This window comes from Scyliorhinus torazame, chromosome 22, assembly GCF_047496885.1.
Source record: "Scyliorhinus torazame isolate Kashiwa2021f chromosome 22, sScyTor2.1, whole genome shotgun sequence".
Classification (NCBI taxonomy): Eukaryota; Metazoa; Chordata; class Chondrichthyes; order Carcharhiniformes; family Scyliorhinidae; genus Scyliorhinus; species Scyliorhinus torazame.
This window is the reverse complement of record NC_092728.1, coordinates 103,689,059-103,706,096: the sequence shown is the minus strand read 5'-3', so window position 1 is coordinate 103,706,096 and position 17,038 is coordinate 103,689,059. Positions and strand designations below refer to the sequence as shown.

The 17,038-nt window shown below is 45.3% G+C and overlaps 1 protein-coding gene across 6 annotated transcripts in view; it reads left to right on the top strand.

Annotated features, from left to right (window-relative positions):
• pomt1 (protein-O-mannosyltransferase 1) overlaps positions 1–10,413 on the top strand; it is a 61,782-nt gene extending 51,369 nt beyond the window's left edge. For all 6 annotated transcript variants that reach the window (XM_072488790.1, XM_072488794.1, XM_072488793.1 and 3 more), the window contains 4 exons: positions 979–1,092; positions 2,011–2,137; positions 8,825–9,002; positions 9,178–10,413. In XM_072488790.1, coding sequence (XP_072344891.1) covers positions 979–1,092; positions 2,011–2,137; positions 8,825–9,002; positions 9,178–9,352 — 594 coding nt within the window. In that variant the 3' untranslated portion in view covers positions 9,353–10,413. The remainder of the gene's footprint in view (positions 1–978; positions 1,093–2,010; positions 2,138–8,824; positions 9,003–9,177) is intronic.
• Positions 10,414–17,038: the final 6,625 nt, after the last annotated feature.

Below are 17,038 nucleotides of genomic sequence, written 5' to 3'. Positions count from 1 at the left end.
GCGAGAGTCCAAGTTTGTGTTCAAGTCTCAGTGGGACTTGACCCACGACCTCAGATGATCGAGGTGAGAGCACCCTGCACTGAACTACGACTGATACCTGTAATAGTGATGAACACAGCTGCCTCCCCACGGGAGAATGGGGCCAAGGGAGGGCGATTTACACCAGCACTCTTGCATCTTTCTCAGTAACCAGTTATCTGTTGTCATCGACAGGGGATTTAGCGCCAACTGTCTGTTCATCAGCAGCATGGGGGTCGTTAAGAGGAAAGTATAATTCTTAAACAACTTTTGACAAAGATATGCACCCAATTCAAAGACCTACTGATATTTTCATAGAATTTACAGTGCAGAAGGAGTCCATTCGACCCATCGCGGCTGCACCGGCCTTGAAAAGAGCACCCTACCCAAGTCCACGCCATCACTCTATCCCTATAACCCAGGAATTCCACCCAACCTTTTTGGCCACTGGGCAATTTAGCATAGCCAATCACCTAACCAGCACATCTTTGGACTGTGGGAGGAAACTGGAGCACCCGGAGGAAACCCACGCAAACACGGGGAGAACATGCAGACTCTGCACTGACAGTGACCCAAGCCGGGAATCGAACCTGGGACCCTGGAGCTGTGAAGCAATTGTGCTATCCACAATGCTACCGTGCTGCTCATTGTGAATGAAGAGCCGAGATTATAAATCTGCATTGTTGCATTAATCCGTTAAGGAATTGAGAAGAAACTTATTTACCCAGAGAGTGGTATGAATGTGTAACTTGCTGCCATAGGGAGTGGTTGAAACAAATAGTATATTTGCATTTAGGAGAAACATGATAAAAACATAAAGGAGAAAGGAATAGAAGGATATGCTGACAGGGTGAAATGAGAGGGGTGGGAGAAGGCTCATATTTGTCAAGGACTGAATGGGTGTTTTTCCGTGCTATATGTCCAATGTAATACGAACTCCTCCTCCTATGTTTTCTTCAGCTGAAGATGATGATGTTGAAGAGCGAAGAGACCGAACACAAGTACAGCTCATCCCCTCTGGAATGGATAAACATGGACACCAATATTGCCTACTGGCTCCACCCCAGCTCTAATGTAATGAACAGAATTAGCTGAATAATACTTAACTCTTGTTGTCAAAGTGTTTGGTTGACGTTTTCAACTCGCATTTATAATTTTTGCTATTCACCTACTTGTATTTCCGTTCCTCTTGAAAGCACAGGAGTTGCTGAATTCTGGTGCAAAATGCTAATGCAGACTGAGTGTATTGAAGTGAATGCCTCATAAATGGAGACCAGGCTTGAACTAGAAAGTTAAAACTATCCTCCAGTATTTGCTTCTAAAATGGATACAAATTGATGCCCTGCTAATATTGGGGGGTGGGGGGGGAGTGGTGACACAAGTGAGACTATCACTGGATTAGTAATCCTGAGACCCAAGCTATTGCTCATTGCAACTGGTGAAATTTAAATCCAATTCATAAATCTGGAACTGAGAGATAGTCCCCGTAATGGTGACCATGACAACTATCATCGATTGTTGCAAAAACCCATCTGGTTCACTAATTAGGGAAGGAAATCTGCCGTCCTTACCCGGTCTGGCCTCCAGACCCACAACAATGTGGTTGATGCTGTATCGTCCTCGTGGGCTAGCAAGCCAATTATTTCAAGAGGAATTAGAGACGGGCGACAAATGCAGGCCTTTCCAGCGAAGCCCGCGCCCCAGGAAAGAATTTTTTTAAAACTGTGCCGTGGCTGAGGTTGAAGATAAGCTTCCTTCATTGCCACCTTGTAACTAGTTTGAAACATTCCTGTTCATTTTACATCTTTTGTTTTATATAATCAAAGATTTGAAATATCCACTAGTTGAAATTAAGCAATTTAAATCCATCAGGGCAGGAGGTAAATTGAGAACACAATTTCAAACTATAATTTTGGGGCCATTATAAGCCTAATTGCATTTAATAGTTTGTACAGCATCTTTACTTTATGAATTCCGAAACTTACTCCGCAGGCACAGATACAGCTGATTGGAAATATTGTGACGTGGTCATCAGCAACTGTTGGAATTCTTGTTTATTTGATACTTTTCCTTTGGCATCTGCTGAGGCAGCACCGGAGAGTCTACACCATCCCGAAAGGTAACTTTTACTCAGTTAACTTTTTTTGTCAGACACATTTAAGGATCAAAAGTGAATAAATTTAAGCTTCTCCCCCTACAGACAGCACTTGAAGTAAAATTGAACTTACGTATATATGGCACTTTCCATGGACCCCAGGATGTGTTTTACAGTCAATTAAGTATTTTTGAAGTCTAACCACTGTTGTATATATTGCAGCAGCTAATTTGCATCCAGTAAGCTCCCACAAACAGCCGTGAGATAATGACAATATACTGTCTTTGTGATGTTAGTTGAGGAATAAATGTTGGGCAGGGCACCAGGGAGAACTTCCCTACTCTTCTTCTACGGGATCTTTTGCAGCCACCTGAGGGGGCAGATGGGGCCTTGGTTAAATGTCTCATCCGGAACACAGTACCTCCTGCAGAGCAGCACTCCCTTGGTGGGAAGGCGACTTAAGTTACTTGTTATGCTCTTTAAGATTTTAGCAGTCATTACTACTTTCTAGAGCAAAGTTGTTGCAGGATAAGGGAAGTTTCTGTTTTACAGTAGCTCCAATGTCGCATCTGATGATCCAGCAGAGGGCAATAGTGCGGAGCTGCTGATTGGCTGTTGCAGGGAAAATTTGCATCAGTGCATTGCGGTCACCGTATCTTGAAGGTGGTTTGTGGAGGAGCTGTTGTCAAGTGACAGTTAAACCCGAAACACTTCAGTGTTTCCCTCCCTACCACCTCTAACCAAAAAAAAAAGACAATCACTGTAAGGATCCCAGCCGAGTAAAGATCAAGAGGGAGACTCCAGGGCAGGTAGAAGTAGAAAGAATTTGAACCGTGATGTCACAGCCTGCAGGTAAGTGATTGGCTGGTGACTGGTAAGTAGTTTTTTCTTTTCCCTGAGGCGTTATTGTGCAGGGCGCAGTGGTTGCTGAGCGGGTGCTTGCTGAAAAGGGGAGTACATTTTTTAAAAAAAACTTACTGTTGGGAGTTTCCAGCTGAATCTGGTCGGAGTGAGGACAGAGTGACTGCTGGGTAAGTAGTAAAGATTTAAATTGTTTGCACAGGCCCATAACAGCTGATTGCTGTTATACATAGAACGATACAGCGCAGTACAGGCCCTTCGGCCCACGATGTTGCACCGAAACAAAAGCCATCTAACCTACACTATGCCATTATCATCCATATGCTTATCCAATAAACTTTTAAATGCCCTCAATGTTGGCGAGTTCACTACTGTTGCAGGTAGGTCATTCCATGGCCTCACCACTCTTTGCGTAAAGAACCTACCTCTGACCTCTGTCCTATATCTATTACCCCTCAGTTTAAAGCTATGTCCCCTCGTGCCAGCCATTTCCATCCGCGGGAGAAGGCTCTCACTGTCCACCCTATCTAACCCCCTGATCATTTTGTATGCCTCTATTAAGTCTCCTCTTAACCTTCTTCTCTCCAACGAAAACAACCTCAAGTCCATCAGCCTTTCCTCATAAGATTTTCCCTCCATACCAGGCAACATCCTGGTAAATCTCCTCTGCACCCGCTCCAAAGCCTCCACGTCCTTCCTATAATGCGGTGACCAGAACTGTACGCAATACTCCAAATACGGCCGTACCAGAGTTTTGTACAGCTGCAACATGACCTCCTGACTCCGGAACTCAATCCCTCTACCAATAAAGGCCAACACTCCATAGGCCTTCTTCACAACCCTATCAACCTGGGTGGCAACTTTCAGGGATCTATGTACATGGACACCTAGATCCCTCTGCTCATCCACACTTCCAAGAACTTTACCATTAGCCAAATATTCCGCATTCCTGTTATTCCTTCCAAAGTGAATCACCTCACACTTCTCTACATTAAACTCCATTTGCCACCTCTCAGCCCAGCTCTGCAGTTTATCTATGTCCCTCTTTAACCTGCTACATCCTTCCACACTGTCGACGACACCACCGACTTTAGTGTCTGCAAAACTCACCCACCCTTCTGTGCCTTCCTCTAGGTCATTGATAAAAATGACAAACCGCAACGGCCCCAGAACAGATCCTTGTGGTACGCCACTTGTAATGTCCCCCAACCTTCCACCTCCTTTAACCTAAGGGGTAGAGTGAATAACAGGTAAGCTTTCTTTTTCTTTTTTTATTAGAGGGGAAGGCAGTGCAATGTTCCTCCTGCAGAATGTTTGAGGTGAGGGATGCCGTCAGTGTCCCTGCTGATTTCACCTGTGGGAAGTGCACCCATCTCCAGCTCCTCAGAAACCGCGTTAGGGAACTGGAGCTGGATGAACTTCGGATCATTCGGGAGGCAGTGATAGTCATAGATAGCTTCAGGGATGTAGTTACTCCGAAGAATCAAGATAGATGGGTGACGGTGAGAGGGGCTTGCTAGTTAGAGGGACAGATGGACGGTTCTGTGGCAGCGAAAGAGACTCACGGATGGTATGTTGCCTCCCGGGTGCCAGGGTCCGTGACGTCTCGGACCGTGTTTTCAGAATCCTTAAAGGGGAGGGGGAGCAGTCACATGTGGTGGTACACATTGGTACCAACGACATAGGTAAGAGAAGGGACGGGGATTTAAAACAGGAATTTAGGGAGATAGGGTGGAAACTGAGAGCCAGGCCAAACCATGTTGTCATCTCTAGTTTGTTGCCGGTGCCATGTGCGAGTGAGGTGAGGAACAGGGAGAGAGTGCAGATAAACACGCGGCTGCAGGGATGGTGCAGGAGGGAGGGTTTCAGGTATGTGGATAATTGGAGCACATTCTGGGGAAGGTGGGACCTGTACAGACAGGACGGTTTGCACCTGAACCAGAGGGGCATCAATATCCTGGGAGGGAAATTCGCTATGGCTCTTCGGGGGGGGGACTTAAACTAATTTGTCAGGGGGCTGGGAAAACGAGCTGTAGTCCAGAAGCCAGTGTTGAGAGTAGTGAGGTACTGAGGAGGGTATCAAGGTCGCAGGAGTGTACCGGCAGACAGAAAGGTGGGTTGAAGTGTGTCTACTTCAATGCAAGGAGCATCCGGAATAAGGTAGGTGAACTTGGAGCGTGGATTGGTACTTGGGACTACGATGTTGTGGCCATTACGGAGACATGGTTAGAACAGGGACAGGAATGGTTGTTGGAAGTTCCGGGGTATAGATGTTTCAGTAAGAGTAGGGAAGGTGGTAAAAGAGGTGGAGGAGTAGCATTGTTAATCAAGGATAATTTAACAGCTACAGAAAGGCAGTTTGAAGGGGATCTGCCTGCTGAGGTAATATGGGCCGAAGTTTGAAATCGGAAAGGAGCGGTCACATTGTTAGGAGTTTTCTATAGGCCCCCAAACAGTAATAGAGATGTGGAGGAAAAAATTGCAAAACAGATTATGGATAGGAGTGGAGGTCTCGAGGTAGTTGTCATGGGTGACTTTAACTTTCCAAATATTGATTGGAACCTCTATAGGTCGAACAGTTCGGATGGGGCAGTTTTTGTACAGTGTGTGCAGGAGGGTTTCCTGACACAATTTGTGGATAGGCCGACGAGGGGGGGGCCACATTGGATTTGCTACTGGGTAATGAACCGGGCGAAGTGTTAGATTTGTTCGTGGGAGAGCACTTTGGAGATAGTGACCACAATTCGGTGTCTTTCATATTGCAATGGAGAGGGATAGCGCCTTACGGCAGGGCAAGGTTTATAATTGGTGGAGGGGTAATTATGATGTGATTAGGCAAGAATTAGGGAGCATAAGATGAGAATAGAAACTGTCAGGGAAAGGCACAAATGAAAAGTGGAGCTTGTTCAAGGAACAAATACTGCGTGTCCTTGATAGGCATGTTCCTGTCAGGCAGGGAGGAAATGGCCGTGTGTGGGAACCATGGTTCACAAAAGTGTTGAATGTCTTGTCAAGAGGAAAAAGGAAGAGTATCTAAGGATGAGAAAACAAGGTTTAGTAGGGTCACTTGAGGGTTACAAGGTAGCAAGGAATGAACTGAAAAAAGGCCTTAGGAGAGCTAGGAGGGGTCATGAGAAGTCTTTGGCGGGTTGGATCAAGGAAAACCCCAAGGCTCTTTACTCTTATGTGAGAAATAAAAGAATGACCAGGATGAGGGTAGGGCTGGTGACGGACAGTAGTGGGAACTTGTGCATGGAGTCATGAGAAATAGGAGAGGCGTTGGATGAATACTTTTCTTCAGTGTTCACAAAGGAGAGGGGCCATGTTTTTGAGGATGAGAGTGTGATTCAGGCGGGTAGGCTGGAGGAAGTAGATGTTTTGAGGAAGGATGTATTAGCAATTTTGAAAAACCTGAGGGTTAACAAGTCTCCTGGGCCAGATGGGATATACCCAAGGATTGTTTGGGAGGCAAAGGATGAGGTTGCAGAGCCTTTGGCTTTGATCTTTGGGTCCTCGCTGTCCACGGGGATAGTGCCAGAGGACTGGAGAGTGGTGAATGTTGTTCCTCTGTTCAAGAAAGGGAATAGGAATGACCCTGGTAATCATAGGCCAGTTAGTCTTACTTAGAAGATAATGGAAAAGGCCCTGAAGGATAGGATTTATGACCATTTGGAAAGATGCAGCTTAATCCGGGATAGTCAACACGGATTTGTGAAGGGTAGGTCTTGCCTCACAAATTTGATTGAATTCTTTGAGGAGGTAACTAAGTGTGTAGATGAAGGTAGAGCAGTTGATGTCGTATACATGGATTTTAGTAAGGCGTTTGATAAGGTTTCCCATGGTCGGCTCATGAAGAAAGTAAGGAGGTGTGGGATAGAGGGAAATTTGGCCAATTGGATAAGTAACTGGCTATCACCTCGAAGACAGAGGGTGGTGGTGGATGGAAAATTTTCAGACCAGTTACCAGCGGTGTACCACAGGGATCAGTGCTGGGTCCTCTGCTATTTGTGATTTTTATCAATGACTTGGAGGTGGGGGCTGAAGGGTGGGTCAGTAAATTTGCTGATGACACCAAGATTGGTGGAGTAGTGGATGAGGTGGAGGGCTGTTGTAGGCTGCAAAGAGACATTGATAGGATGCAGAGCTGGGCCGAAAAATGGCAGGTGGAGTTTAACCCTGATAAGTGCGAGGTGATTCATTTTGGTAGAAAAAATTTGAATGCGGATTACAGGGTCAACGGCAGGGTTCTGAGGAATGTGGAGGAACAGAGAGATCTTGGGGTTCATGTCCACAGATCTCTGAAGGTTGCCACTCAAGTGGATAGAGCCGTGAAGAAGGCTTATAGTGTGTTAGCGTTTATTAACAGGGGGCTTGAGTTTAAGAGCCGCGGGGTTATGCTGCAACTATACATGACTCTGATGAGACCACATTTGGAGTATTGTGTGCAGTTCTGGTCACCTCATTATAGGAAGGATGTGGAAGCATTGGAAAGGGTGCAAAGGAGATTTACCAGGATGCTGTCTGGTTTGCAGGATAGGTCTTATGAGGAAAGGTTGAGGGAGCAAGGGCTTTTTTCTTTGGAGCGGAGGAGGATGAGAGGCGACTTAGTAGAGGTTTATAAGATAATGAGGGGGATAGATAGAGTGGACATTCAGAGACTATTTCCTCGGGTGGATGTAGCTGTTACAACAGGGCATAACTATAAGATTCAGGGTGGGAGATATAGGAGGGATGTCCGAGGTAGGTTCTTTACTCAGAGTGGTTTGGGTATGGACTGGACTGCCTGCTGTCATAGTGGAGTCGGACAGTTTAGGAACTTTCAAGCAGTTATTGGATAGGCACATGGAGCACACCAGAATGACAGGGAGTGGGATAGCTTGATCTTGGTTTTGGACAATGCTCGGCACAACATCGAGGGCCGAAGGGCCTGTTCTGTGCTGTACTGTTCTATGTTCTATGATAAAACCGATTGCATGCACACATCTACCTTAATTTAACAAGCGTTTGGTTTATAGCACTGGTTATGGTTCTGTACTATCACACTGTGTATCAAAACCACCATGTCACGTGAAACTGAGTTCAATTAGCTTGAAATAAATGACTGACTGCTGTTTCCGTTGACTCTTAATGTCCTGTCTGTGTGCACAATTGTGTAAAATGATTTTAGTAAATAAGGAGTATTAAGATCCTCGTCAGTCTTTACTGCTTTGTTCATTGTGAGTCTCTAGAGCTGATGCACTACCATATTTCCAGACATCTCGTTGAAATTGTATGATTTTTCTTGTTTCAGTATTTGCCCTGTAACTTTTAGAATATACTGTGCCATTGAGGTTCCCCGTTGACTTGTCAGTCCGATATCTGTAAAGATTGTGACGTGATGTCTCTGTTGACCAAGTATAAAATGTCAAGGCCTTTGGTTGATAGTTGTACAGGATGGCTCTGAGCATTTATTCATTGTGCTGTAGATGCTTCTTGTGTATGCTGCCCATTGCAACACAGATAAGGATGTTATCCACTTGTTCTCCCAGCGACATTTATTTAACGGGGTTTGTGGCAAGAGTGAGTGTTCACTGATGTAACCAAGCAACCTCCCAAAGTGCATTTAAAAAAATATATATTTCAGTATAAGAAATTTTGAATTGGATTTATATCTATATATGAAACATATTGAAATACATGAAAGTAAAAATAAATGCACTTTAAAAAGTCAGAGGTTGTGAATAACCTGTACTGGGGTAAATCCTAATTGATAAAAGTATTAACATATAAATATCCACTCAGAATAATGTGTTTAGTGTCTCGCTACCGCTGATATTGATTTGAATGCTCTTATTGTCTGTGCTCAATTAGATTCCTGGGAGCACTTTGTTCTGGCTGGAGCTGTCTGTGTTGGAGGATGGGCTGTTAATTATCTGCCTTTCTTCTTGATGGAGAAAACACTTTTTCTGTATCATTACCTGCCGGGTCTCACCTTCAAAATCCTCCTGCTGCCCATAGTTCTTGAGCACATTCACCATGACATCCTCAGGTATGTGCAATGCACAATTATTTTGAAGGAACGCTACTAATCTTGTGAGCTGTATCTTCCAAAGTTCTTGTTAAATTTTCACCAACCTACTTGGCTGCAAAACGTCCCCCTAGCTGTAAATCTAATCTAGTGTTAGCTATTGTGAAACCCTGAACTGCTTCTATTACCCTTCCAGGTCTTCTGTGTCCAAAAACACCTTCAGTGCTGTGGTCCTAGCTTGGATCTCCTCCGTCTACTTTGTGTATCGGACCTTTAGCCCTCTCACTTATGGGTATCCAGCTCTTTCAGCATCTGAGTTAACTGCGTTGAGATGGAAAGACAGCTGGGACATTCTCATACGTAAACGGTAGCTGGCCGCAAGATGAGAGTGAGCTCTAACTTTAAAATTCAAGCACTTTAAAGGATTACGGTTGACATCAATTTTGGATAATCGAGCAGAACGGTAAAGGTTGGATTATTAACCATTAATTTACCTGAATGGATGCAGTGACACAGACTTCTGATCCCAATATGATGCTGCATTGCCATGAAGTATTGAAAACTCTACAGTGCACCAGACACAAGACTGTCTTGTGTGCGTCCTGGTGCTTAAATGCTGAGGCTGGACACCAAGAGAAATCCTCTACTGCCAATGCCTCTTCCTGCTTTTTGAGGTAAAGATTAAAATCTGCAGATATTGCAGCGTTCCAGTTGTTATAACACCATACGGTATGAGCCAGATTGCCATGACTTTTAAGTATTATGGTTATTTCTAACTTAACCAAATTGTGATGAATTTTTAAAGTTCTTTGTAGTATCGGATTGAGTGCCTTATGACAGCAGAGCTCCGAGGTGAGAGTTTAATGCTGCTATTGCCAACCTTGCCCAGCCGTAAAGTAGCCTTTCGCTGACTCACTGTAAACTGACACTCCTGGCTCATTCAATTAAGTGAAGGATCTGAAAGTACATGTACACTATTTTTAACCTGTCTACCCAACTTTCCTGTAAATAAGTTGATTGGCTTATTGAATTTTCTATTTTTACTGGAGTGGTGAACTTAGTTTGAACTTCTGGTTTGCCGTGATCATTTCTTGTACGTTGACAACTAATACCTAGAGTTTCAAACTTAAACCCTTGCTTTGTTCTAAACAGAGGTTGACATGTATGGTGTTAAAATCAGGAGTACAAATTGTGTACATGAAACGTCGTAGGTATTACTGTTGCAGATAAGTATGTGAATAGTATATTTGTACTGTACTCATTATGACCTGCCTATTAAAGTTCTGATGTTCCAGGCACACTTGATCAGTTACAGTAGCATCTGTTGCTGCAACATTGGCCCCAAGTGGAAACTGACGAGTTCTGCGTGTGACAAAACATTGAATTCTTTACCCGTCAGTCTGGCCTCAATAAAACTCGAGATGGATTTGTAGGCATAGTATTATTTCTTTTTAACCAACTTGCAAGTCTGACTCTCTTCTCAGGGACACAGAACACAGAACCAGTCTCCTGGACCCCTTGGAAACGAATGAGGTCTGAGACAAAGGGATCTCTGCAAATACATACAAATGGCATCAAGTTTCACATACAGATTCCCATAGGTCATCCTATACCCCTCCTGACCTGGCCATATATCCTAATTGGCTCACTTCTCATTCCTTAACCCTGGGCCTCTTGTTACCCAGCATCCTTTTTCCCTCCTCTACCAGACACCCCTCCCCCTTCCTTGCCATGCTTGCTGAAATCCTTTGTCCTTTGTGAACTCACTAGAATTAAACTGGCCTCTATCTACATTACTGTAACTAATATTTAAACGTACTATTTTATATCACATTCGTCACATGTAACTGAAGCTGAGCAGCTTTGTAGAGGCTTTGTATGGGTATCCTGTGAGAAGATCGAAACTCTCGGTGTTACACTAAAACAGATGGAAAGTTAAACACTTGAGGTAATGAGGTGGTTACATTTAGTCCAAGACGAGCACCTCTAGCAGCCGGAGCTCAGCAGATCTACAAGGAATCACTTGACTCCGCTTAGGCAGGATAATGATTAAGTTTCCCCCAAGAAAGCAGGACTTTTTAACCCGCTCCTTTATGTTCCAGTTTATATGAAAATAAAATGTAGACATTTTTGAAAGGATTCTCTTCATTGGTAAGCAGTATGGAAGCACAAATCCATATGGTTTCCATTCTAACTATTGTTTGAAAATGTTTGGAAAAGCCATGGGCTGGATTCTCCGATTCTGTGGCAATGTTCGCAGGATCTGTCTGGTCGCACCCGTACCAATGCTCCGCCCGGTGGGGGGCTAGCAACCATGCCATGTAAAGCCCCCGGCTTTACCTGCGTGTAAGGCTGGAGAATGGCTGGGTTCGTGGACATGCGTGCGCACGGCGCTGGCTGCGTAGTACAACATGGCGCTGGCCGTGCGCACCCCCGGCGTGCCAAAAACTGCACCCCCTGTAACCCCCAACCCCCCACCAGTCCCCCCAGCCCCCGCCAAAGCCCCCCTTGCCAGTGGAATGGCCACCACGCCCGCGACAGGTGGCGCTGAACATAGTCCGCAGTCACCATGCCAGGTTTACGAAAAGTGAGAGGACACTTGTCCCAAACGGCGTGCGGCGTACTCCTCGAGTGTGCTGTTTTTGAGGGGATGGAGCATTGTGGTTATCACATTTCTGAAAGATCTGAACAGAAGTGTACATTGTATAGTTTGACATCACTGCCAGACTGATAAAGAAGTTGCATTGTAATTTTATGACTGTTTTCCCGGACTTGAATGACTTTAACCCTCCAGCTTTCATCATGTAGCATATTGGGGCAATGAAAGTACCCCAATCGCAAAAAAACAAAATACTGTGGATACAGAAATAACAAATGGAAAAAGCTGGAAACGCTGGCAGTATCTGTAGAGCGGGAAACAAAGTGAGCGTTTCAGGTCAATGACCCCTCATCAGAATCACAAAAACGTGGCACCCAGGGGTGGCATGGCAGCACAGTGGTTAGCACTGCTGCTTCACAGTAGGTTCAATCCCCGGCTTGGGTCACTGTCTGTGTGGAGCCTGATGTGTCTGCATGAGTTTTCTCCGGGTGCTCCGGTTTCCTCCCACAAGACCCGAAAGACGCGCTTGTTAGGTGAATTGGACATTCTGAATGCTCTCTCAGTGTACCCGAACAGGCGACTAGGGGCTTTTCACAATAACTTCATTGCAGTGTTAATGTAAGCCTATTTGTGACACTAATGAAGATCATTATAAAAGAAGAGATAGTGACCAAAAGCTTGGTCAAAGAATTGTTTTTGAGGAGGAGAGAGGTTTCGGGAGTGAATTCCAGAGTTCGGGGCCTACCCGAGTGAAGGCAAAGCCACAATGATGGGGCAAGGGCACGAGACCAAAGTCAAACGAATGGCGAGAATAGGGGAGGTGAAGATAACATAGAACATAGAAAATACAGCACAGAACAGGCCCTTCGGCCCACGATGTTGTGCCGAACCTTTGTCCTAGATTAATCATAGATTATCATTGAATTTACAGTGCAGAAGGAGGCCATTCGGCCCTTTGAGTCTGCACCGGCTCCTGGAAAGAGCACCCTACCCAAACTCAACACCTCCACCCAACACCAAGGGCAATTTTGGACATTAAGGGCAATTTATCATTGGCCAATTCACCTAACCTGCACATCTTTGGACCGTGGGAGGAGGAAGGTACCAAGCTGGCATCTAAGCATGAGGATGAGAACTTTCTATGTTTGAGACACTGGTGGCTCAGGAGCCAATGTTGGCCAGAAAGGAGGTGGACAATAGGTGAACAGAATATAGGCAGCAGAGTTTCGAGGATAGGCCAAAAAGTGGAAGCAAACAGCAATGAATAACCATCACCAGAGTTGCTAAAATGCTGGTTGACTATGTTGGTCAGACGCCCTCATTTGGTCACTCATTTAAATTGGGGGAAAACCTAGATTGTGTTTTTAGTGGGTGTCTCCTGGGTATTGGAGTTAGACAACCTCCTCAGATCCTGAAACATTAGCAAGTTTGCGGATGATACTAAGATCCAATTAAAGGGCAATTTAGTGTGGCCAATCCACCTAACCTGAACATCTCGAAGGAACATCCGGCTCGAAGGAAGCGGCCCTTCCCTTTTAGGGCAGCACGGTAGCATTGTGGATAGCACAATTGCTTCACAGCTCCAGGGTCCCAGGTTCGATTCCGGCTTGGGTCACTGTCTGTGTGGAGTCTGCACATCCTCCCCGTGTGTGCGTGGGTTTCCTCCGGGTGCTCCGGTTTCTTCCCACAGTCCAAAGATGTGCAGGTTAGGTGGATTGGCCGTGATAAATTGCCCTTAGTGTCTAAAATTGCCCTTAGTGTTGGGTGGGGTTACTGGGTTATGGGGATAGGGTGGAGGTGTTGACCTTGGGTGGGGTGCTCTTTCCAAGAGCCGGTGCAGACTCGATGGGCCGAATGGCCTCCTGCACTGTAAATTCTATGATCTATGATTTCTGGAGTTGGGGATAGTGATGAAGATTGTCAGAGAATACGGCAGGATATAGACAGGCGCAAAATTGGGTGGAGAAATGGCAGATGGAATTTAACCCAGACAAATGCGAGGTGATGCATTTTGGTAGATCCAATTCAGGTGGGCGCATAGGGAGAGATCTGGGCGTGCAGGAATACAGATCCTTAAAAGTGGCAGCACAGGTGGAAATGCAGGTAATGAAAGCATCCGGTATGCTTGCCTTCATCGGACGGGGCATTGAGTGTAAATGTTCGCAAATTATGTTACAGTTGTAGAGAACGTTGGTTAGGCCACATTTGGAATACTGTGTCCAATTCTGGTCACCGCACTACCAGAAGGAAGTGGAGGCTTTGGAGAGAGTACAGAAAAGGTTTAACAGGATGTTGCCTGGTAAGGAGGGTATTAGCTATGAGGAGAGATTGAATAAACTGGGATTGTCCCTAGAAAGACTTGAGGCTGAGGGGCGACCTGATAGAAGTTTATAAAATTATGAGGGGTATAGATAGGGGGAACAGTTGGTGGCTTTTTCCCAGGGCGGAAATGACAATTACAAGGGGGACACAGGTTCAAGGTGAGGGGGAATAGGTTCAGTGGAGATGTGCGGGGAAGTTTTTTTACACGGAGGGCGGTGGTGGTCTGGAATGCACGGCCAAGTGAGGTGGTTGAGGCAGATACGTTAGTGACTTTTAAGACTTATCTAGATAGACACATGAACAGACTGGGTGTAGGTGGATACAGGCGGTTGGTCTGGATAGGACACGTGATCGGTGCAGGCTTGGAGGGCCGAAGGGCCTGTTCCCGTGTTGTACTGTTCTTTGTATTACAATGATTTTCATTTCCTGTTCTGCTGAGCTGAACCAAAGTCAGCACTCGGTTCAATCTCATTTCGAGTCTGCTTGCTTTGACGTTGCCCTTCAATGGAAACCATCTTTTTGCAAACCATGCGGCAGCCACGTTGCAAATGAACTTTAAATTACCCAGACGTGTTCTGAATGTCATTGCAGCCGTGGTCCCAAAGGTGGCTTTCCCTAACCAATTCGCATCATGCAGCCCTGTCTGTACCTTTTGTGCCAGAGGCTGCTACATGCATGGATTTAAAGGGTTAGAAGCAAGAAAATAAAGGAAATCCAGTACCGTCCTTCTAAATCGATGGTAATTATTGGACAGATGAGGAAGGATCTTTGTTACCAACCTTGTAGTTCTGCCTCCAAGTATCCCGTCTGGCAACCCAAAAACATGAGGAGGAAAGAGATTCTCTCTGTTCGCTAAATCAAATCTGCTGTTGATTTGCCTAGCATACAGAGAAGATCAAACAAACGGGGTGGCACTGTAGCACAGTGATTAGCACTGTTGCTTCACAGCTCCAGGGTCCCAGGTTGAATTCCCGGCTTGGGTCACTGCCTGTGCAGAGTCTGCACGTTCTCCCCGTGTCTGCGTGGGTTTCCTCCGGATGCTCCGGTCTCCTCCCACAGTCCAAAGATGTGCAGGTTAGGTGGATTGACCATGCAAAGTTGCTCTTAGTGTCCAAACAGAATAGGTGGGGTTACGGGGGTAGGGTGGAGGTATGGACTCGATGGGCCGAATGGCCTCTTGCACTGTAAATTCTATGATTCTATTGAACAGCATCCGTAGAACTATACTCCAGTGTGACTCTGCACCCCTTAGTTTGACCACTTGAACCCAATATTGGACTTCTGCTATTCAGGCAGTTTCCCCCGCTACCACCTCGATTTTCAGCTACCGTGCCACAGGTTGTTCCACTTCTATTAGAGTGGGAGAGAATAAAAGTCAACTCCAAATCTCAGAAGCTCAATATTAAATTCAAACAGAAACGTTAACTCACTCTCTCTCTCTCTCTCTCTCTAAGCTGATGCTGCCTGACGTGTTTACACCGTTACATGTTTTTACAGAAAGAAATACCCCCTCAGGGTTCTGTACCTGACTGGCACCGACACATCTTAAAGCTTATTATTCCAGCTTCAAACTTTCTTGTTCCCCTCCAGCTTTCTCAAATCTAGAACCTGAGTGTGACACAGGGCTGGCCATACCCCCCAGACTGATCTGCACACTACATAAAGCGGTCCTTAAAGGATAAAGTGTATTCCATGCATTCCCCAGCTATGTCAGCGTATTAGATTACATTTGAAGGACAAAGTACTCAAGACCCAACCGGTTTTAAAGCAACAGAACTCTTGAAAGAACTAGCGACTGGAATCATTGTGACAGAAGTCGGGAATCAAGGGCTAGATGTGTTAAACCTGATGCTTAACATCAATTCAAACAGGAAAATAAATTCTCGCCCACCTGCTTAAACCATTTATTTCCTCAATACTATGATGAACAGATTAAAAAGGTATTATTAATAGATACTGCTACTTTGATTTTCTAATTATTTATCACTCGTGTTGTTTCCGTTTATCCCTTCAATTCACAGTCACCCATACGCACAGTGATCCTCTCAGATATAAGATAAAAGCAAATGACTGCGGATGCTGGAATCTGAAACAAAAACAGAAAATGTCGGCCTCGGTGGAGAAGAGAAGGAGCTGATGTTTCGAGTCTGTGTGACTCTTCGTCAAAGTTCCTCTCATGGTTTCTCTCATCTTCTAGCAAGGGAGGGACAAGAAATAACGCAAGATAACTGCGGATTCTGGAAATTTGAAACAGAGTGATAGTCATTAGAGCACAGAAGAAGGCCAGTCAACCCATCAAGCCCATGCCAGCTCTTGGTAGAGCAATCCCACTTGGCCCATCGAGCCCACTCTGGCAAACTGTAGGGAATCCAATCAGTCCCATTCCCGCATTCTACCCCGTAACCCTGCACGTTTGTTTCTCGTAAGAGTCAATGCAGGAAATACGCAACAGGTCTGGCAGCATCTGTGGAGAGATAAAAACATTTAATGTTTCAGGCTGCTGACCTTTCATCAGACCGATCGCATGAGGTGGCCAGTTTAAAGCACTAGCCTTCGTGGCCCAGCTGAACACTATAAAGATTCCTTGGCCATGCTCACAGTTGATGCAATTGCTCGGGCTGCGCTATTGCTATGAATCTTCTAAATGGATTAAAATGTACTGTACAAATCCATCTGGACTCTTGTTGGCGTGCCTGCCTCATCCATGATTTAGCAATAGAGTCAGGGTTGGTATAAAGGGGCGATGTGGGAAATTGCTTGTAGAAAAGTCGATTTAAAAGTTCAACAGTAATAATCTTTATTATTTTCACAAGTAGGCTTACATTAACACTGCAATGAAGTTACTGTGAAAAGTCCCTAGGCGCCACACTCTGGCATCTGTTCGGGTACACTGAGGGAGAATTCAGAATGTCCAATTCACCTAACAAGCATGTCTTTCGGGACTTTGTGGGAGGAAACCGGAGTGCCCGGAGGAAACCAATGCAGACACGGGGAGAACGTGCAACTCCGCAGTGACCCTAGCCGGGAATCGAACCCGGGTCCCTGAAGCTGTGAAGCAACAGTGCTAACCACTGCGCTACGGTGTAACTTACTGATAAAGAAAACTGCTTTTCGATAAGTTTCACAATTGTCGTAC